At 40.6% G+C, this 22,927-nt stretch overlaps 1 protein-coding gene across 1 annotated transcript; it reads left to right on the forward strand.

The window, feature by feature from the left end:
* The first annotated feature begins 1,027 nt into the window (after positions 1-1,027).
* Positions 1,028-18,714, forward strand: LOC139910741 (voltage-gated potassium channel subunit beta-3). The gene is made up of 14 exons (XM_071898137.2): positions 1,028-1,329; positions 11,962-12,005; positions 12,193-12,230; positions 12,515-12,594; positions 12,888-12,932; positions 13,786-13,830; positions 13,937-13,980; positions 16,142-16,228; positions 16,434-16,519; positions 16,635-16,755; positions 17,025-17,119; positions 17,265-17,385; positions 18,353-18,441; positions 18,616-18,714. The coding sequence occupies exons 1-14, from the start codon at positions 1,028-1,030 to the stop codon at positions 18,703-18,705; spliced, it is 1,287 nt and encodes a 428-aa protein (XP_071754238.1). The 3' UTR covers positions 18,706-18,714.
* The last annotated feature ends 4,213 nt before the right edge of the window (positions 18,715-22,927 follow it).

The raw sequence follows: 22,927 nt of genomic DNA on the forward strand, positions 1-22,927 counted from the left end.
AGAGGCGGCATCGACTCTCTGAAATGCCTATTGCAGCTGATTTTTGGGCCAGTATGCCGGCATTTCTTTCAAATGACCATCTATGTGACATGAGATTTTTTCGAATAACAATCGAAAGAGAGCATAGTTGCAGCCGATATGTCACTGACTGCATCCACTGAAGGTAATAAAATTGATTCGATATTATTATCATTATTTGTTCCTTCTTCTTACATCAATTGATGCTGCGTGAGGTTGGGCGATGTGTCGGTGGGGTTTGACTGTGTGAATTCGCATCACAGCAAGTTGAATATTTCCCTCTGTTCAGACTGTTCGCGTCGGCAATGTAAAATTCGCGCAAATAAAAGCATTTTTTTTTTTCTTCTGCCGATACACCTTGCGACAGATATGCCTTATTTCGACGCGAGGTGTGAGGATGCCTGTAGCTGTGATTGTGTCATTGCTGCGGCACGCTCCGGAGCTGCTCGGCTCAACACAGAGAGAACTAACCTCAGCTGAAGAGAAGACAGCAAGCTGGCAAGTGCTTTACCACCCAACATAAGCCATATGAGCCCGTGCATGTATGTGGGGAAAGGCCAACCGACCGGCTTGACACTCTCAAGGGAGGAATCTATCGCAGCGGGGTTTCGGGGGCTTCCCAAGCACTGCCACATCCCAAAATCCACCCGAGGACTGCTGTGAGCCTACAAGCTTCCTGATGATTCTTGGAGGGCAGCCCTAATGCATCTTGTGAGTGTGAAAACTCAAAGACTCTTTTGCCAGGGTAGCATCAGCAGACAGGAGACAGACCAGACGGTGACTCTGTGTGTGTCAACTTAGAGCCTGGACTCTTGCCTGGTACCTCTAAACTCTTGGCCAAAACCACTGACCTGCCCTGTTGGAGCCCTTTGTCTGGGCATCACTGCTTTACCACAACAGCACAGCGTGTAAACAGCTCAAAAGCAGCACCAGCAGCCTGAAGACTTTACTGTTTGTGCCAGTTTCCTAAACGGTTTCCCCCAAAGACACACCTGAAACCGGGGTCAGGATGCAGGTGTCCTTCGCCTGCACCGAGCACAACCTGAAGAGTCGCAGTGAAGACCGGCTCTGTGGCCTTCGCACCGCTCCGCCTCCCGGAGGAAGCAGTGGAGGAGTAGGGGGAGGAGGAGGAGGAGGAGGAGGGGGTGGAGGAGGCGGCGGAGGAGGAGGAGGCAGCGGACAGGGGAGCAATGGCAACTACATCTCCCAAAGCTCGGCCAAGACCAGGGAGGCGCCGGGGTCCCGCCCCACTCCGCAGGGCCATGCCCACATGAAGGAGGCCATCGGGCGCCACAGCAGTATGAAATACAGGTGAGTATGGGTGAAGGCCAGGTGAGAGAGGATGAGCTGAAGCTGTAGGGGGCGGAGGGGGAAGTTGTCAGGAGGACGGACAGCAGTAGAGGGGTGTGACTGGAGCGTCTGGCTCCCAGAGTGAAACAGAGGTGGTTTTCAGTTGAGTTATGAAAGTCTGTTGACCTCCAGAGAAATGATGGATTATTATGATGAGCATCTGTGGATCAAGGTGGCAGGTTATGTGACAGGACTTCCACTCCCATTAACAGCCTCTCAGGTACTGATGCAGATCTTCCAGCCAGGCTTCATTCAGTCAGTCTATTAGTTGAGGTATAAAGTGAATAACTTCTTAAGGCGAGCTGGAATTGAGCTTGATATGACAATATGTCACAAAAGTGTTCAATGTCTCTAACCTGCACCCTGTAACATGTTTGGCAGGCTGCCTGCATATCCATAAGCAACGAGGAAAAGTTCCTCAGTGCACAGTCTATTTGACATTTATCATCCAAATCACATTCCCTTTCAGAAAATTGTTTACACTGATGGACCTTACATAATGTATATAAAACAGCCACACTGCATCAAATTAGAAAAAAGGATTGTAGATCTTTAATGTTGAAACAGGAGACTGCACACAAATATAAGAATATTTTGCCATTATCTTATGTGTATTTTATACAGAAATCAGCCCCAGCCTCTCCAATAATATGTATAGAGAACCATTGTTGCACGTGACGAGTCTCAGTCATAATATAGGAAAAAGAATCGACCAATCAGTTTTTAAAGGAAAACACAAGTGTAATTTACTTTTTTGCTCATTCATTTATTTAGTTCTAGAATGCGGATTAGGTAAACTGTTAACAAAAACAGACTTCAGTTCACCTCGATGGATCAGAGATTCAGACTGACGAGGATGGATGTCAGTGGGAAACATGCATAACTTCCAGACACACAGGGATCCTTTGAATTAAATATAAGCTATTTAACAACATGCACTATGCACTTAACAACAATCAGGAATGGTGGAGATTTGATACAGATGAGAGAAAAACCCGATTCCATCAGTGTTTTCCTTAAATGAGACTGAAGCCTACAGTAGTTTGGAGAGAGAGTTCTTAATGACCCGTTGTTCCTGTTAATCAGGTTGACTGAAATGCCGCCATTCTCTTCACTCAATTTAGTTTTCATTTAATAGGCTGTTTAAATAGGGAATGAGGCGCAGGAGGAAACTGGGATCTCACCAGGATTTTTTTTGTTTTTTTGCTTTGTGAATTGCGTACATAGATGTGATTGGATTGGGGCCTGCCGGTTATGCTGCTGTCAGTGGAGTTGTGTCACTAATAGGGAATGCAGCAGCACAATAAGTCTATACAGCATATGGCCAGCTCCGGTTGCCAGTGGCAACACCCTAGGCATTGCCTTTAGTTTTTGTCTGTCTTATTTCCTAATCAGCAGGCACTGCTGTCCCTTATCACTCCCTTCTGCAACTGAGTCTGCTTTTTTGAGTCACCCTTCCACAGTATCTGCTTGTGGCTACGACAGCGCTGTGGTCCACTGGTGACAGAGCAGTCACTCATTCTCCATTTTACACTGTCGCCAAAGCAACGTTTTAGAAGTATTTGCAAATACAAGAAGAATTATTCACACATAAAACATTATTTCCACACATATACGTGTGTGTGTTTTGTATGTGTGCAAATAAATGCATACATAAATCTTATTTTTATGGTCACAAGATAGCTTGTAACTTTAATCATATTTCATAGCAAATTTTACCTTCACGGTAGCAATCACTTTAGAAGAGTACATTTTTGAGATGAGCTAAAATGGAGTGCCTCAAATCTCTCAGTACATCGTGACATTGATTGAGACCAAATGAACAATGCAATAGAAAAGAGGTAAACAACTGCAAGGGAATTTGATCTCATCTGTATCCCATTTTGCAGATGGGACCTATTCTTACCACTATTTTGCCCTGTTTGACTGCATGTTTTCTCATGCCCCATGCCATCTCATTAACCATTCATATTCATCACTCACTGGCAGGTCACGGACGATGGCACCTGCTGCCAGTTACCACTCCCATGAGCCCCCCCCAACCCCCTTTCTTTCTCTATCTCTCTCTCTCTCTCTCCCTCTGTGTTTCTCTCTCTCTCTCTCTCTCTCTTCTCCCTTTTCTCCCTTCTTTGATCTGTTTTTCTCCTTTCCTGATTTTTTTCTTTAAGATACTCCCTTTCTTCCCACTTACAGTCCACGCTGTTGCAGAACACTGCAGCATTCTCTGTATACTAAGTTGAAAAGGTGTGTGTGTGTCTCTGTGTGGTTTATATTTGTCTACGTTCCTAAGATACTCAACAACAGAGTGCATCTAGAGTCCACATGTAGTCTCCTGCATCTCTGCCATTAAACTGCCATGGATGTCCTTGTTTCGTTCCATGTCTCAGTTTTATGGATCTTTGAAACTGAGTCCAAGTGCATCCAAATCAGTGACGTCACACTGAAGTGCAGCTTTACTGAAAATTTCTGTGGTCATGGGGACATTTTACCAAGGTGAACGTTTCATATTCGCCAAACGTTCAAAGCTGTCACACAGTTTCTAAATCTAAAATGATGAAAGTGTTGACATCTCCTGATTTGAGTGTCTCTCCCATGTAACATTTAAGCAGTTGAGTGGCATTTTACATTTTGGTGCATTAAGTTTCAATGCACTTAAGCGCAACATGTAAACAACTGAGAGATGGCTGATTGCATTGCCTATTGTCAAGGATAAATTGTGATTTTTTTTTAACAACCATTTATGACTGTACATCAACTGCTTAATCATCCCCTTCATGTAGTAAGGTGATAATTGCTTTTAATCTTTAAACCCCTTTATTTTTTTTTGTTAGCTGTTGTGAACAAGCTAGTGTTAGGACAGTGTGCAGTTGATATTAGAAGACAATCTAGCTGTTATGTAGGCAGACCAACCGTGAATGAGGACATCTGATACATTTTACCAATCTTAATCCTAACATAGATCATTTTCTCATCATACCAGTGTCATTGTATGTTACCAATAATTGTGGGGAATTTTGGACCATCATCGCAAAGCAAAGCAGCTGCACATTGATTTTTGCGGATTTACTGTAAACTCATCAAAATTGCACCTAGCAAACTGCACAACCCAGAGATCACAAGGGGTGCTTTCGGCTAAAACCTCCTCAAAGGTTGGAAAAATTGAATAAATCTGAATTTCACTATTGTTTTTCTAACCTTTTCAAAATTTTGGAGAAGGGGATGATGCATTTTGAGGTTTTTGTAGGACCTGTGGAGGGGCGAGTCTAGAAGTGTTAATGTCACTCAGCCAGAGTTGTGTCACTTAGCAAATTGGCCGTTTCTATGGTAACCAGGCCCTCTCTTTTCACGTAGCAACCTGACAAGCAGGCCAGGTGCATTTCCATCACAGATGTATCTGCCACTGTTGGAAATTTCACATGGATGTTTTTTTAACCTAATGACCACAGCACACAGTTCAGTTGCAGGCTGGGTGATGTGAGTTGTCTTAAAGCAACAGTGAGAGGAGGATCATGGTTATATTATAGAAGGACTGAATAAAGATATTTTTTTACAAATACTCTTTTCATCAGCTGTGGTTGCTAACTTGATAATTTTTACCATTCTACTTGAAAACCCATTTATTGAATAAACTTATATTTACATTTGTTTTCAGTATTATGCACATAAACAAGTATCAAACATTGTGGAGTGAAAATTCTGCCAGCATTCAGCAGCTTTGAGGACAGAAGGAGAGGCAGGTCAGGATGACAACATATGAACACCATTCTGCACTAATCCTGATTTTCCCATATCCTGGGGATCTCATGGAGCTGAACTGGGGGTCACATTTTGGTTCCATGTGAATCAGCTGATCTCTAATATGTGAACACAGGAGTTTAGGGCCGTAGGTGGACTGGGGTTCCTTGGTCTTTTTTGTCATTTCTCCATAGAAGCCCCTTGAGACCTGGTGTAGGTGGAAAACCACAGTTCTTGTGTCCAAGACTAAGCTAAATAAGCACAAGTTAATAACAAAGTAAAATTTGACTTCATTCCTTTGTCATAAATTTGCACCAAGTTTCACAAATTTGAAACATAGCTACATGCAATTTGCTTGAATTAGTTTAAAAGGTATTAAGTAATAATATGATCTCTATTGGTGACCAATAGGAATTGCAACAACATTGGCAGAGGTTGTCTTCGGCTGTCTCCACCCCCAACCCCCTGTCTCCTTTAGCGGTGGCCTGTAGTTGACACAACAATAAAGTCACACAATAGAGACCAGTATAGCAGAGATCCAACAGAAATGTCTAGTGAAGAGGTGATATATCACAATACAAAATACTGTAATAATAATACTGCTTTATCATTTGCTATTATGGCTTGAGAACAAGGCTTATTAGTCTTTGTATCAGGATTGGGAGTATCTTGAAACTCCAATGGGCGAGGAGGTTTTGTTCCAAAAAGAGAGTAGCTATGGGTCGAACAGTGAGTTTTGAAAGGCAGAAATCTCAGCACCTGGTGAAGTGATCATTGTCATTGGTATTGATCAACAGCCCAATCAAACTCCACATATAATGTTATGGTCATTTTGTGCTATGTGGCAGTAAAAACGTATTTCTCCTTTAATCCAGTCCAAGTCTAATCACTCTCCCAGTACTACTGTTATTACATCTACACTGTAAGAGGTCTCTGAAATGAAAAACGTAATATTATACTCTTTACTCTTTCATAAATGACCACAAGCCGCCCATAGCTTGTGTTTGTTAATTTGACCCATGTGTAATTACTCTAAGTTATATTGTTTCCCATGTAGACCAGTGGCCTCATGTATAAAACCACTACAAGAGGCAAGCATACACACTATATTCCCTGTTTTATAAAATCCTGTGTACACCATGTATTTAACTTGTTATAAATCACAAACTGTGATGGATTTCTATGCATGTGAATGAATAATGGCTTCATGAGTATATCTAAAGTGACAATCTCAGTCATTTGGCCAGATATTGATCATGATTAATAATTATTGGTCTCAGTGAACTGGGGAACAGCATTAGGAGACTCTCTGTACAGTGTTATCGCACATTATAGATGTGAAGAAGAGGACAGGATGCTGCAGCAACCTTGGCCTTCAACACTGATCTAACTGGATCTTTTGATGATTCTTGAGGGGACTGAATAGATCAGTCATATTACTCTGAGGTGCAGCCACAACTTTAAGGCAAAGTTTACACAGTATCTGTTCTTGTTTGACATCATCTGGCTTGTAAATATGTCCGAATGATAAACTATGATCCATTTTTAGCTAGTAAACCGCAACCGTTTGGCTACTTGCTTCTCCTGCCACCTACCAATATGAATTAATGGGAGTGCTTGATTGTAAAGTATGTGTAGTGCTATGGATGAGCTAAATATTCACACCACATCGACTCCTTAAATGGTTTTTGAGGCTTCATGTTCTCCTTTTGGCATTTAATTACTCATGCAGCTCATCCAGTCTGGCCAAGAAAATAGAAAAGCACACAGAGATAAACCCGATAACTTCATCTTTGCCAAATGTGAAGCGATTGGTGGGACAAAGTTATTTGATGAGGCTTACATTTGTCAATATTTGTCAAGTGGTAAGAAGGGACGGCAGCGGTAATTAGCAGAGTATGTCTGAACCGCACACATCATCATCAGGGCCGGGGAATCCGTATCACGACCTCTAAACAGGCTGCGTGGTCAAAGTCAAAGTCTGATATTGTCTTCCGGCGGTGCCACAGTAGCCTCTGCATGTCATTATATGAGAGTAACACAGTATAATGAAACAGAGTATCTGCAGGTCCTGAAACAGTCTGAAATACTGTTAAAATAGATAATCTAAATTTGAGGACTTTCACATTTTTTAAATATCTTAAATACAGTAATTAGAGGTCTTAATTTTTTTCACCATGTCATTTTTATAGGAATTTTGATGCAGCTATAAAATGAGATAGTGGTATTGACAGATTCTTTACATTCAATGATATTAGTTGAGGCAGAGTAGGAAAGTAAGGCAAACAAAATAAGGCAAATGCCATAAATTGTGTAATTTCACTAAAAGATATGACTGGCAGTAGTGCTGGTTTTATTTGATTTGCTTTTTTGCATTACTTCCACTTCCATTTTAAGTTTGACCCATATGCACAGGAGCGGATTAATACAGAACAGGGTTAATTATGCCAAACGTGTTTTGTTTTCATCTGCTTTAAGAAACATAATTAGACCTCATGTCCCTTGACATTTAATTTCCTGGTGTCCTTTTTCTTATAGTGCGTATTTATATTTTCAGAACTTTCATTAGCTATGTTCAATCAGGAATAGGCTGTTTTTGCCAGCTTTTTTATTTTGGTTGTTCAATTGGTCTTACATCCAATTCCAGGTAGCATTAAAAAAAGTCTGAAATAGTTTATATTTGGCTTCCTGAAACCTGGAGATACCCTGTGAAAGCAATTTCAGCATCGCCTCAAATGTTAGGGCTTAATTCATTGCGGCAAAGTAGTCAGTTGACATGTTCCTACAGTTTTAAGCAGGGGGCTTGAGGAACGAGACATGTAAACCAAGGGACAGCGTGACATGCAATGACATCTGAGCAACTGCAGTAAATCATCTCAAATTCATGGAGCTGTCAGTATTTATAAGTCGGTATTTATAAGGCAAAAGACCGGGAATGTGACAATTCATTCAGTATTCTGCTTCATCCCTTACTGGTTGATTTTAAAGTTCAATTTAACAACAGATATCAAAGATTTTAAGATGTAAGTCAACCAATGGCAGATAGAAGCACTACGTAGCAACCCTTTCCCAACTCTGATTATCATTAAACTCCTTTTGAACATGCAGCACAGTGAGAAGACAGATTCAGTGTATGACCATATTTTGTATTATTCCACCTTTAACATTCAGTGTTGCCATATAGTCTCAAGCTTTACATGGAAAGATATGTAAACATCTTATGGTGTATATATACTATTAGTGCCAGAGGGCCTATAGGTCTCAGCAGAGAATAACTGGTGAAATGTAACTTTATCACATCTTCACAAATCTGAAATCAGCTCACATGATCTCTGGGTTGAGCCACTTCATTAGATTGCAATTTGGGTTAATAGGGAGAGTCACGACCACTAATAAGTTTTAAAACTGTCTGTAGTTGACACACATAATTCATAATTGAAGGAGAGGAGTTGAGTAGAATGAGTGTGTGTGTCTGTGTGTCTGTGTGTGTGTGTGTGTGTGTGTGTGTGTGTGTGCCTGTGTGTTTTCTTTCCATTTGTTCAGTTCAAATATATCCTTTATAATTAGGATAGGCCTACTTTTCAAACTGTTTTAATTGAATATCATTATTAATACCATGTAGCATGAAACGGCTGTTGTTCATAATTCATTGGCAATACATGTGGCAAGAATTTAAATTTCAAAATTCTTCTGGACACTTGTCCTATCAAGTTAAAGCCCAGGAAACTCTGTGGACACTGTGTTATTTAAAAGAGAGCACACAGTCCACCAGCCTCCCTGGATTTTGTTTTTCAGATGACGTGCACACACACACACACACACACACACACACACACACACACACACAAACACACACACATATGCGTGCACGTATTTTATTTATATCTCGGTGTGCTCCCTCTAGAGAAGAGCCTGCTCAGCATGTGTGTGGCATTTTGTGACAACTGTATTTGAAAAAAAGCCATCATTTGCACATAACCATCTGTATATAGTGTCTTACTCCTGTCTCAGGCAAAATCTAACTGTAAATGTCAGCACAGGTTAAAATGCTGACTGCACGGTGACGGAGCACCTGTGTGCCTTTTCTCTCTCCTCCATTAATGATGTATAGAACAGCCAAGTCCCTATAATCACCTAGCTTGGGCTTCATGATTTATGGCAAGAGAAAAAATAGATGGGAAAACACAGGAAGCCCTACTTACAAAGGCTACAGAAAAGCATCTGTGTTTCTGTGTGTTCCTGCTCATGAGTGCATTCATGCGTGACTGTATGTAGATCTGCGTCTGTTTGTGAGGATGGTTCCCGTCAAGCGTGAACGTTCACGTGAAAGCGTCGACCAGCCTACTGACATGTATGCTTGCGCGCTCGCACAGTGCCCAGAGCGTCTGTTTTCACATAACGTCCGCCAAATCCATGTCAATTGAAATGTAGGCCGCACATGAGTGTCCAAGGGTGTGTGTGTGTGCGTGTGTCTGTGTGCGTGTGAGTGAGTGTGTCATGAGGGAGATAGTGAGAGGAAAGAGAGAGAGCATGTGTCTCTCCAGACCTCTCCAGGCTCGCTGATAGTAATTTAGCAGACTGCAGCATTGCAGAGAACGGTGGAGTTGTGAGGAGGGGAGGGGGCGGCCAGTTGTCACACACAGAAACAGTGACATTCTCAATTGCCCAGAAACAAAAACGGATATTTTATGTGGCACAGCACTCATGAAGTTCACGCACTAATGCATGTCGGTCTCTCATTTGTTCCCGTCATTATGTACTCACACAGTCTTTAGCAGGAATTCTGCTTCCTGTGTAACGATGACTCTCTCCCCTCCATTGAGATGTGCCACAGTCCGCCCTTGTTTGTGTCCTGTGAGTGAGCATATTGAAATAGAAATACAAGTATTCTCTGTGGCTACTGTTGTGGTTGCTAATGGATGTCAGGCGTTCTGCTAATACTGACTCATTTTTTTGCTGTTGCATTTCTCACACCTCACCTTCTGTTTCTCATCACTGTACTACATGAAAAGCAAAATATGGAGAGAGGGTGGACTGTCTGCTCTCTTTTGATGAGCATGGCACACACAGAGTTTGCGAGGCTTTATTTTTTGTAGGATGCAACCCCGCCTGTTCTGCCTCAACCCTCCTCTTCAACCCACGCAAGTAGCCACTGAATAGTTAAAAACAATTATAGGTGAAAATCATTTTCATCTTTTAAAACGATGCTGGTCTGTTTCCCCCAAAATGGAAGCCAGTTCAAGAATGAAAACTGGGAGACCGAAAAATGCAGCAGCCATGTGCTCCATCATTGATTTGTTCTCACCTAATCTATATCATGCAGGTGGGAGATCCTCTCTGGTCTCAGCAGTTATCAGGCGATGTTCAGCCTAAATGCTGCTATTTTCGATTTTTGACTTTCAGGCCTTCTGTTACAGATTATTTTTACTTCTGCTGGGATGCTCACATTGCTCCTACGTCGTCAAAGCATTTAGATAAAAAAATAATTTTCCCTCTAACGTCCCCTTTGCGAAGTTGACATCATCTCGGTACGTAAAGTAAAGGCACAACCTGAAGCGTGTCACAGAATTGCCAGTAAAGAAGAACATAATAGCTGAAAATCGTATAAAAATAACTGACTTAAAAATAGCTTTACAAACCTTCAAAGTGTGTGGAGTGTGTTTTTTTCACACGTGCCTCATTTGTATTTACTCCCGATGTTCAAAGCAAATGTGTTTCTCTCAACACAGGCAGAGCTGTCATTTTTTGACAAATGGTGTAAAAGAGCCAGAACATTGCATACAGAATCAGCTACATCATACCCACTAACCCTTTTCCCTACAACACCCTATATAGCATTCTTGACCTACTACCTGTGTGCTATTTTGACAGTGTATTAAGTAATGACACAAACAATATGCGTTTTATGCCCACACACACAGCATATATACATGGACACTCACACCCCCACACAGCATATACGCACACAATGGTACACAAATGCTCACATATGCAGGAATCTAAAAATAGTATAAGGTCAAGGCAATAAAAATAGAACAGAGGAAATAAAAGCAGGACTCGTCTGCCTGAGCGTAAATGCTCTGACAGTCTGTCTTTTTGCATTTGGCTATTTGTGGCGGACACAGGCAGGCAGACGAGCAGAGGGGCGAGGCGAGGCGCTGGAGATGAAAAGACGGCAAGCGGCGAGTTCCACTGCAGTTCTGCTGTCTCTCCAGCTGGCTCCCCGTCTAATTAGAATGGAGGAGAGCACACATGGAGCAGGAGAGCGAGCATGAAGCCCACATCATTTTCAGCTGTACATGCTCCTATGGAGAGAATTGCAGCTCTCCGCTCTCCTATCTTGCCCTTCAAAATTCAGCTGTCTGGATAATCAGATGTGGCATGTTCAGCAGCGGACTCCTCTTTACCTTATGGAGCATTTTGGGCCGTTTACGTTATGGACCAAAGGCTCTCTGCTTTTGCCTGTGCTGCATTTGAGCTCTACTGATATTTCCCTCCAGTTATTTCAGTGACTAAGCGTATTGCATCGAACTGTTACCATATGAAGGGTAAAAGGTCAAAGATTGGACACTTAGGCAATACATATAATTTTATCACAAGCCAGAAAGACTCACACTTAGCAGGATTGGAGAGCGGATAATAAAGTTTCGTCATTATTCAGGATTTTTTGCTCTTCGCATATCACTAGAACATAGTGTACAATAAGATGGTATTTTGTGCCTATACTGCCTATAAGGGTTGATAGTGCAAATGTATTCTAAATGTGTACGAAGGTCTTTTCCCATTGTCTATTTTAGAGTTTCATGGACTGTTTTTGTTTTTTTTCTCACTTCCCAATCTCCCATTTTTTTCTCACAGGAACCTTGGGAAGTCAGGCCTGCGTGTTTCCTGCCTGGGGTTAGGTGAGTTGGTTTGTAGATAAAAAAAATACTCATCTCTCTCTCTCTCTCCCTCTCTCTCTCTCTCTCTCTCTCTCGCTCTCTCTCCCTCTCTCCCTCTCTCTCTCTCTCTCTCTCTCTCTCTCTCTCTCTCTCTCTCTCTCTCAACCCCTCAGAGCTAAACAAAGTCTCTGTCTCTCTTCTCGTTAAGGTACCTGGGTGACATTTGGATCACAGATCTCTGATGAGGTGAGAGCTCCGATGTTATTTCTCTTTGTATGAAGAATCAAGAGTCCCTCCGCTCGGAATGGAAATCGCTTTTGTGCAAAACTCTGGCACCGGCAACGCAACTCTCAGCGTTTTCAGTAACATAGATGTTTAGAAATCGCACAGATCTGCTACCAAGAAGCTAGAGTGGCTTGGTGAAAACATTGTCATCCTCCCCGCATGTTGTCCTTCACAGCCGACCTCTGGATAATTGGAATTTATCCGTCGTCTCCCTCTCTCAGTCTCAATCTTTGTGTTTCCCCCAGATGGCTGAGAACCTGATGACCATAGCGTATGAGAACGGAGTGAACCTGTTTGACACGGCGGAGGTGTACGCCTCTGGCAGGTCAGTCTCCACCTTCTCCTCTCCCTCCATGAGCCGAGCGCTTTTGTTTTCCTTCCTCCGGAGCATGTTTTTTAATCTATTTCTGCCAACTTCCATCCATGTGTCTGGTGTCGGTGCCTCGCGATTTGCTTCATAACTTCTGATGAAACTTTTCCTTGGGGGCAAATGAACAAATATGTTGTATTATTATGTGTTTGTCAATTTTCCTGTATGCATTAATATTGTAGCGGCAATGATGTGAAGCGTCAACCTCAACCGATGCTTGTGACAACCCATGTTGTACTTCTCCACAGAGCGGAAATCACTCTAGGGAACATAATCAAGAAAAAAGGATGGAGGTGATATTACTCATTTTTCTAACCTGACTCACATGCACGTGAAAAGCTGTCTAACTCTATTAGATCATGAATGTTTTCCTGCATGCTTACTCTACCAGTCCCCTTCTTTGCTGAAAGGCACTGCATGGATTTGAGCATTTTTTCATTACCCTTGAAACAGGCACACTATTAAATTATCTCAGGAGAAATATTTTTTAGACAAATGTGGAGCTTTAGCCTCAGACAGACTATAAAAAGGATAAAACTGTAATCATGTGAATATAAATTCCCAGATCACAAAACCCACGTGGCTGACTTGCCCAATTAGCCGATTCATTTGTACGGGAATTCCCCTAGATATTTTTAATCTGGTGAAAAACATATAAATAATTAAAAGTAAAACATTAAATAAATATATGTAGTCTGTCACTACCACCTATTATGCCAAGTTAAGCCATGAATATTTAAATATATGCAAATGCAACAATTTGTATGCTTGTGATACTACTGAAAAGAAGTAGACAAAATATAAATTTGAAATGTACCAAAGCTAATAACCAGAGAGTAAAAAGTAATATGACTATGAAAGTATTTATGATTTTCGGCCATCCTTGATGTTTGTATCTCAGTGAAAGTGGAGACACATATACTGTAATTTGGTAGATATGAGAAATAAGCAGATCAAAGTGAATTATTAGATAAATAATAGATAAATGACCTGCATACATGAAACGTGGCTTTTTGTGGTTTGTAGATTTTAATAATTATATTTTGTTTTCCGTTAGATTCCATTAAATTTCATAAGATGAGCTGTAACAGAACATGAATTCCACACCTGTGCTTCCTAACTCTCCTCCTCTCAATTCCTTGGCAGGCGTTCAAGTTACGTCGTCACAACTAAGATCTATTGGGGAGGCCAGTAAGTACACCAATAGAAACACTATATGCTTATGTTTTCATTCAAAACCATTGTTTCCATCGTTTCATTGGGACTGTCAATAAACTGTAATATTATCACTCCACAGAGCGGAGACAGAGAGAGGACTCTCCAGAAAACACATTATTGAAGGTAGAGTGAACCTGTTTTATGGGAGTTTTATTACTATTTTAAATCAATAGCTTGCTATTTAGCCATAAGAACATGGCCTTTATTCTTGCACAATGTAACTCTATAACTCAAATATGATTATAAGATCAAAAACAAAGTCAAAAAATGAGAAAGTTGACCATCAGCACTTATCAGAGATTAGGTCAAATTAGAATTGAATTGTGAATTGTTGCTAAATTCCAATTCCAAATTCCAAATTCCAATTCATTCCCTGAACTTCAATTTGAATTTAAATTGATATAGTCTATAGGAAACTGAATTTGAAATTAAATCAAATTAAACTGTGGGAAATATATTTCAAGGCATAAGGAATTAAAATTCAAAAGCCTGATTTACTATAGTATTGCACTATTTTACTACATTTAAAACATTTCATAGAGCGCATCAGTTCAGTGACTCCTGAACAGATGCTGAAGGACTTTTGGTGGAGGATTTGATGACCCTTAAATCTTGCACTAACATTGCACTAATTGAGAGGATTTGGAAAGCATCTGGCCTTGATTACTTTGAAGAACCAGTGGCACAATATGGTGCTAAAATATAGGTGCTAAATGTGAGCACTAGAGTTTCTGTCTCAACCAAAGCCTCTTCCAACTTCATGAAACATGTGAAAGTATATTGTGGTTGTTTACTTGAATTCTCAATACTATAAATAAACTGGTTTCAAATAACTATGTTCATCTGAAAGTCGGTTAGAGCAGTTACAGGAAATAAATAGATTTGATTTGGTTTTATAACAGCAGAGAAAAGCCTCCAAAGACCCATCAAGCTCATGCCTCTGCACTGCGAGCTACAATGTTTGCGATTTTATATTAATGGCCTATTCACACCATAATGACTCAGGTGAATGAGATTTTATCGAAGGTGAGAACAAGTTATAGAACGGAAATAATGAATGGAAATTGATGAAGTAGGAGGAGGTGAAGTTAATTGGAGTCTGTCTAGTGCCGAGGAACAGGAGGACAAAACTAGAGGAGGTCAGATGAGGAAACTCTGGGAAAAGAAAGTAGCATTTCTCGGGACAAAGGGTACAACGTTTTCAGCCACTGAATCAGATCCCAAAAAGTTTCCTAATGGAAGCTCAGAGGTAATTGGGCTTTTATACGGTTATCTGGTTATTTTTTTATATAAGCATGATCGCCTTGGGGTGACCATTTGTCAAGGAGTTGAATGGGATGTTTGACCGTCACTGTCAGGAGGCTTTTGATGTGAGGTCATTGCGTAATGAGTGAACTGAGTGCGGCTCTCAAGATTGCCGGGACATGCGGTCGCACTTGGGCGTCATATTTCACTTCGTTCTTCACTCTACCCTCTGAAGCTACGTGCTGACATGGCCACGGCTGAGAGGAGGGCAGACAGCCAATGTTAACACACTGTGATGTTGGAAGCACTGTCTGGAACTGATTCAGACCATGCTGCTTATATTAGGAATAACAATACTAGTGATCAGGCTTATGCACCTGGTTTCCCTTAGAGGTATGTGCTTCAAAATGCACAATCCACGGCCCTTAACCTGCATTGTCCTGTCCACTATTTGGATGAGCCAGTAAACACACACATACATTACACAGTACCAATCTGATCATCACGACTTTTGATTGAGGCAAGACACTTCAGATACTACTTAAGTTATAAATCTTCTTTTTTTGTTTATTCCAGTACATTTCAGAAGTAGAAAATGTGGTACAAAATTTACAGAAACAGTATCTCCTTCCAAAATAGTTTATTTCAAGCTTCCAGTGACACATTATGTGTTATCTATAATTTACTGTGAAGGTCAACATACTGCTCAGGTTCTCTTTTTCCCATTCATTCCAATTACGCTGACTTAAAATTTACTGTCAACCAAGAAAACTGTATTTTTAATGTGTTATTTTTACATATATCAGTATATCATGTACCTCTATTTAAATGATGGAGATAATATGATGAAGGGGAAAAAGAGAGTCAACAAGTTGGATGATGATGATGATTATGATGATGATGATGCTTGATAATTGATGATGATAGGTTTGAGGGGATCCTTGTCAAGACTCCAGCTAGAAAATTGATGATGATGATGATGATGATGATAATGATGATGATGATGATGATGATGATGATTGCTAATTGATGATGATAGGTTTGAGAGGATCCTTGTCAAGACTCCAGCTAGATTATGTGGACATCGTTTTTGCCAACAGAAATGACGTCAACAGTCCTATGGAAGGTCAGTCACAACTATCTGAAATTATTATTCTTGTTCACTCCATGATCAGTTGATATCCTGCAGCAGCCATATACTGTACTTTGTATGTGTGAATATGTATGCGAATGGGGGCTACGTGTGTCTGAAACAACTGCAAACAATCGCCTTAAAAGCATGAATAGAATTTCATCTAAATAAATGTGATTTTATGTGATGTAATTTGCAGAGATTGTACGGGCCATGACATTTGTAATAAACCAGGGCATGGCCATGTACTGGGGAACCTCACGCTGGAGCGCCATGGAAATCATGGTGAGTGCCGATCCCCCATTTACAGCACCTTTTTAACAAATTTGATGATACTGTCAGTTTAGGGCACAAAGGCTGACCAGTAACCGTGGTATTTTGTCCGTGTCTTTGTCACTAGGAGGCATACTCAGTGGCACGCCAGTTCAACCTGATCCCACCTGTGTGTGAGCAGGCAGAGTATCACTACTTCCAGAGGGATAAGGTCGAGGTGCAGCTTCCTGAGCTCTACCACAAGATAGGTCAGATGTCCGCAGTCTCACAGCTCTATTTATCGACTTTTTCATTGAACCTTCATTTAATCCAGTTAGTTCCATTAAGATAGTAAATATCTATTACAAAGAGGGCCTGGCCAGGAAGACAACAGCAGTTACATACAGTCAGTAGCCAGTTTATTAGGTACACCCATGCTCTGACATGCCTTTCTGTTGTTCTGCACAGTTATTTGTGCTGTTTCTGGCCTTCAAATGAATTGTTTTTTCATCCTCCTTACCCCGATGCTCTCTCTTAGGTGTTGGAGCGATGACCTGGTCTCCACTTGCTTGTGGACTAATCACAGGGAAGTACAGTGACGGTGTGCCTGACTGTTCCAGGGCAGCCATGAAGGTTTGTTGACCAGTCCTCTTCAGTAGTTTCTCTGCTTGTCAGTCTCAGCGTAATTGTCTGCCTCGTCAGCCAGTTAGTTAGGAACAAGTCGGCGGAGGACTATGACACATTGTCAATGCTCGTCTCCATTTTCCTCCTGGTGAAGGGATACCAGTGGCTGAAGGAGCGGGTGAGCAGCGAGGAGGGCCGCAGGCAGCTCGCTAAAATCAAGGAGCTCCATCTACTGGCAGACAGATTGGGCTGCACTGCCGCGCAGCTAGCCATAGGTATGACCCACACACCCAACATTCTTGTTGTATGAATAAAGGTTTTAAATTCCCATTACATTAACAGACAAAAGCATATCCAAGTCTTAAATATGCCTACAATATAGATGAGAGGGTTGCAAAACTATGGATTCAAAATGTCTAGTTCTGCCATTCCACACATATAGGTGAAAAATGCTTTGATTGATTAGTAATGTACAGAGAAATACATGCAACACAGGTGAGCATGATTTAGTATCCTGTGCTTAACAAACACAGTTCCTATGTGGCTACCTGCTTGTGCACAACCGGTTTACTCCTAATCAGAGAGTGATTCAGTGGCACAATATAATTTGTAATTGCAATGCTTTTATTATTTCCAAATGTGTTAGTTCAGAAGTCTGGGCCTGTATACAAAGAACAGTACTCGTTTGGGATTACTGTCAGGACAAGACCATATAACCTCATGTGGTAAACTGATCTTAGATCAGAATTCCTACTCAAACATACTTGACGAGGCTCTGAGGTCTGGAAGAAAGAGGTTGTTCTTTGATTGCTAAATGTGTGTGAGTTAGTGAATGCAAAGATGAATGAGAAATACTTTCGAGCATCTTCGTCATTTATCCATTACACTGTCACAGCATGCAGTTCTTGAATTGTATAACAGCCTGCAGCATATCATCAGATCTAATTTTGCCATATTTTTTGGTTATCGCTGACATTTGCAGCTAATGTTGCCACTGATAGGTTGAAAATATTTCATGACATCATGACCAAGCTAACCTTTTAATTATGTCACAAATATATGGGCATCGATGGGAAAATCAAACAGTTTTTGTCAATATCAGTTATATGGAGATATGGGTTTTCTGCACTGATGACTCTCTCTCTCTCTCTCTCTCTCTCTCTCTCTCTCTCTCCTCTCTCTCTCTCTCTCTCTCTCTCTCTCTCTCTCTCTCCCTCTCTCTCTCTCTCTCTCTCTTTCCAGCCTGGTGTCTGCGCAGTGAGGGAGTCAGCTCAGTACTGCTGGGTGTTTCTAACACTGACCAACTAGTGGAGAACCTGGGTGCCCTCCGGGTAACATTTTCTGTTTTTTTCTTGAGTCCATTCTGTGTTACACACTCAGCCACGATTCATTAAACCAATAGAGTAGACATGCTACTTTAAGTGAAACACAAAGTTGGAAAGCTGGCAGGAACAACAAATCACGTCAAGTTTTAAACTGATGTCTGTCCTTTTTTATCCTTGCAGATTCTGTCTCAAATGACCCCTCAAACCATCGCTGAGATTGATGCCCTGCTGGGAAATAAGCCACACTCCAAGAAAGAGTCACGTGCTTGAAGATGCAAATCCGAGTGACAGATGACGTTTCAAGAAGACGAAGAAGACAGTGACATTGGGAAACATCGCTTTTTGCTCTGCTGTATACTCAACAACTTGCATGTCCTCAGCAACATTATGCTTCCACTATGTGCGCATATCCATTTTGCGCATTACATTGTATCATGTATGAAAAAAAAAAGAAAATCTCTCAATGTGCAAAAAAAAGAAAAACAAACAAGATTAGGTCATATATTGCGCATTGCCGATTCTTCACAGACTAAACATTTCTACAGAGGGGGAGGCTGAAGCACGGAGTGTCAGGTCCCATCCACAGAGACCAAGATGGAGGTAAAGAGAGGGTGAAAGATGTTTTAGTGGAACGCAGGAGTCAAGTAAATTGGACCCTTGCTTAACTAGGTGAGGGAAATGTTCTAAAGAGGAGCAAGACCTCCTCCATGCTGTAATGCAACTTAACTAACTGTGTGAACGGTGCTCTCTTCGGACATCCGAGTGTCCTCCCCTCGCAGCTGCCTGTTGTTCTGTATGATGTTTAGTACCCAGCAGCCAGAGAGCCAAAGGTTAGTACATCAATGTCTAGCCTGACATTTCCCATAGTGTGCATGTGACTGGCCTGCCACGCTCACTGCTTTACAGGGTTGGGGAACAATGGATTACATATAGCGTGATTATCTGATTATTTGAAGGAAAAAAAAAATAGCTGATTTGGTACTGTTACTGTAAAAAAGATCAGATCACAGATAAATAAATAAAAAATAGGTGATTGTTTGTTGGATTACTTGGAAACATATTTGAAGAGAAAATGCACTTTGATTGTGAGATTACAGAGACTAACATTATTTTACACCTATTGAAATAATGGTTGATGCTGGCTGTAAGTGATGACAAAAACACTTTTCAAATTACAGTCTTTAAATTTGAATGAATTGTTTATTTAACTGCATATTCTATGGATTTCGGATGCAAAAGATTCCAAAAGTAACTAAAAACAGTCAGATTAAGTCTCTAATTTTGAGTATTCCAGTGGATTAAGTCACTTATTCCAATTCGGTAATCAGTAGTGGATTACATTTTGAAAGTAACCTTCCCCACCCTGCTGCTTTATCAGCAGTGTCTTTTTGCCTCCTCTGTGTGTAAACTGTGCGCATGTCCCTTTAAGAGAGAATAGCCCTTACAGGGTGTAAATGTGGCATGGCTTTTATGGCTTATGTAGATTTGCAGTGCCCTTGTAAGCCATTTTTTTACTCTGAATGGTTTGGCAGTTGAATCTGGGATCAGTGCTGGTGGGCACTCATGCTTTAAAGACTCTGCAGTCTGCAGACAGGGTTGTGTGTCCATGTGACGTTTAATCTTTGTATTGTCCTATACTGTGTCAAAAGATGTTGACATCACATGCAATGATGCCATTCTTTTGAAGAGCATCGTTGTTCTTAAATCACAGATTTGAGACAGTTGGCCTTTATGGAAAGGTCACTTAGTGACTGACACAAAGAGTTGGACACACTGTGGTGAACTAGTAGTTTTCAAATGATAAGATATAAATGATAAGTTTGAGTTTATCAAATGTGATATGACTTTTGCCACAGTTCACTTGGGAGCAGATTTAGCAAATGTATTTTTTTTTTTAGCAGATTGTGTTGTATTTCATTTGGGAAGCCTAAAAATATAGCTTCTCAGCTCATTTCTGCCAGGTGTTTTCTCTCTCCATATTATGATTTGTTTCCTTGTTTCCCTCACTCATGCACCACTCATTCTATACTGTGCATTTCCTGTCTTTTTCCTTATGTAGTTTGGTATTTATTTCAATTCTTTGTAATATGGAGGAACGGACAAGATTTGTTCCTTTTGTGATTTCCCATGAAGACAACAATGGTTTCTAGGGTGCATTTTGATATATTAAGTTGTTTTTGTTCTTAAACACATATACATTGTAAATAGGCTTATCTGTTTGGCACTGAGATTATGAAAAAGGTTGACTTTATGAATCATGAAAGAGAATTCCCGGAGGAGCTGAAACATTGCTCCCCTCTGTGACTCTGTGATGATGTACAGTTCTACTGAGCATAGCTTCCAATGTACATAGATACTTCAATCAAACCTTGAAAATGTAACTTTGCCTGCATAACTTATATTTTATTGTCTTGCAACAAAGAGAAACCAAAAGAGAGAAGAGACACCTTATACTGAATGTATCATCTCTGTTCGCACAACCTATCTCACCTAAGGGGAAAAGCACATAACACGTAACATAATGTTTTTGTTGGTGTTACGTAGAGAGCTGTCATGCAACCATTTAAATTGGGATTCAGGCTATTTCTTGATTTGGAAAATGAAAATATGTTCTCCTGTCTAAAGCCAGATAAGATTTAATACATACATACATTTTAGCTGGAATATGCTAGGAATAGCTGTTATACTGACATGTTGACAGTTGGCTCTTAAGGTCAGCAAAAGGTAACTTCCCATGGTAATATTTGGAATATACTGTTTATTCATACATACGGGGATATTCTTTATTGAGCTGCATATAAACAGCTTATCCTGAATAAGACCCTAACTGGGATATGAGCTATTACCCACAATGCTGTGTGCATGCAACGCGCAAAATGGAGTTCCAGAATTATAATCTCAAAGCATGACAGCCGTGTTTTTACCCCTCGAGTAAACCTCCATTCTCATATGCTGTTTTTTTTTTGCTTATGATGGTTTTTAGCTTTCTTATCTACAGTTCATTGCACGACATACTTAACTCTGGACACACACACACACACACACAGTTGAATCAATTATTAACTAATACATTTTATGTCCACATAAATCCAAGCAATCTCTCAGAGGCACAAATAGGCTTATTTGCAGACTTGCTCATTTGACAATCTACTCAATGCATGCTGAACAGATAGAAAGCAAAACAAACTGCACCAGGTCCATGAACTGCAAGTCTTGCTCATTGTTGGACTGCCAATAATAGTGTACTGAGTCAATGTTCATAACCCAGGCAAACAAATACAAACACCAGTAAATAGCACCCGAAGCCCAATGCATGATACACCCAAAAGCTTGTCAAGCGTGGATCCTTTTATTAATCATAACTTTAACCCTACAAGGTTTGGTCACACTGTCTCTGCACTCAGTGAGGGTCAACATTGTGATTTGCATCACTGCTGGAATAACAAAACCACTTCACCACACATCTGCCCCCCACCACAGTTAGCTGGTTGGAATAAGACGGGCACTGAAAAGGCCCTGCTGGTCCTATTATCTAGGAAGATTATCCTTCTAGGCGCTGATTGCCGTGCCAGTGTAGAAAGCAATAGCAGCAGCTACTGAGCACGGCAATATTATCATATTTTTGTCTGTGCATCCACAGCATGTTACAGAACTGCGGGATAAATGCTTTGGTTTGGAGATGTTTTTAATCTTCCAACCAGATTTGGATGGAATGATGTATCCAGAGCTTGACATATTAGCTTTGATGTGCTGAAGACATTATCATCATCTAATCTCAGAGAGAAAGAAGCAAAGCTGAAATGGAAATCTCACACTCTCGACTATATTTGCTTAAATATGCTTAAGCAAATATGTGTCTGAGTGTCTCATATTGGCTCAAAAATCTTTTTTTCAATCAGACTATTGATTTAGTTGACATAACCCAATTTTTAGTTTCCCTGTATATTGATAGTGTTGTGTGTCTTCATATTAGTGAAAAACAGCATTGTTTTGCAGGTATAGTCATATGTGTAGTGTAATAATGACCCAGACCTACTAAATATCTGAGGTGGCATTGGACAATTAAGGCTTCAAAAAATGACACTTCTGATTTATTAAGCAGGCATATGAACATATTGCACATGGAAATACAGAAGAAACTGGGTGCCAACTTTGCACTTTTATCATAATTCAGTATGTATTTTGAGGTTTGTCAGTGTTGTGGAGGAGGAAAGCAATGAAATGACTCCTCTGTGATTTACTAAAGCAGAAAGTAATTAGTTGATTAAATCTACGTTTGACTGCACAGACGTACAATGCCAAGAAAAAGCACACGTCTTACCTTTTTATCATGACAACAATATGGCTGCTTAAAAAGGAGTAACAGACAAATCGAGACAGTATTTATTTATTTGCAAAATGACTCTTTTGAGGTCAAAAGAAGGTATGCGTTAACAAGCAATGCAATATTATGCTTGAAGAAGTCCAAAATGAACTTGAACAACAAAACTAG

This window comes from Centroberyx gerrardi, chromosome 11 (genome assembly GCF_048128805.1).
Source record: "Centroberyx gerrardi isolate f3 chromosome 11, fCenGer3.hap1.cur.20231027, whole genome shotgun sequence".
NCBI lineage: Eukaryota > Metazoa > Chordata > Actinopteri > Beryciformes > Berycidae > Centroberyx > Centroberyx gerrardi.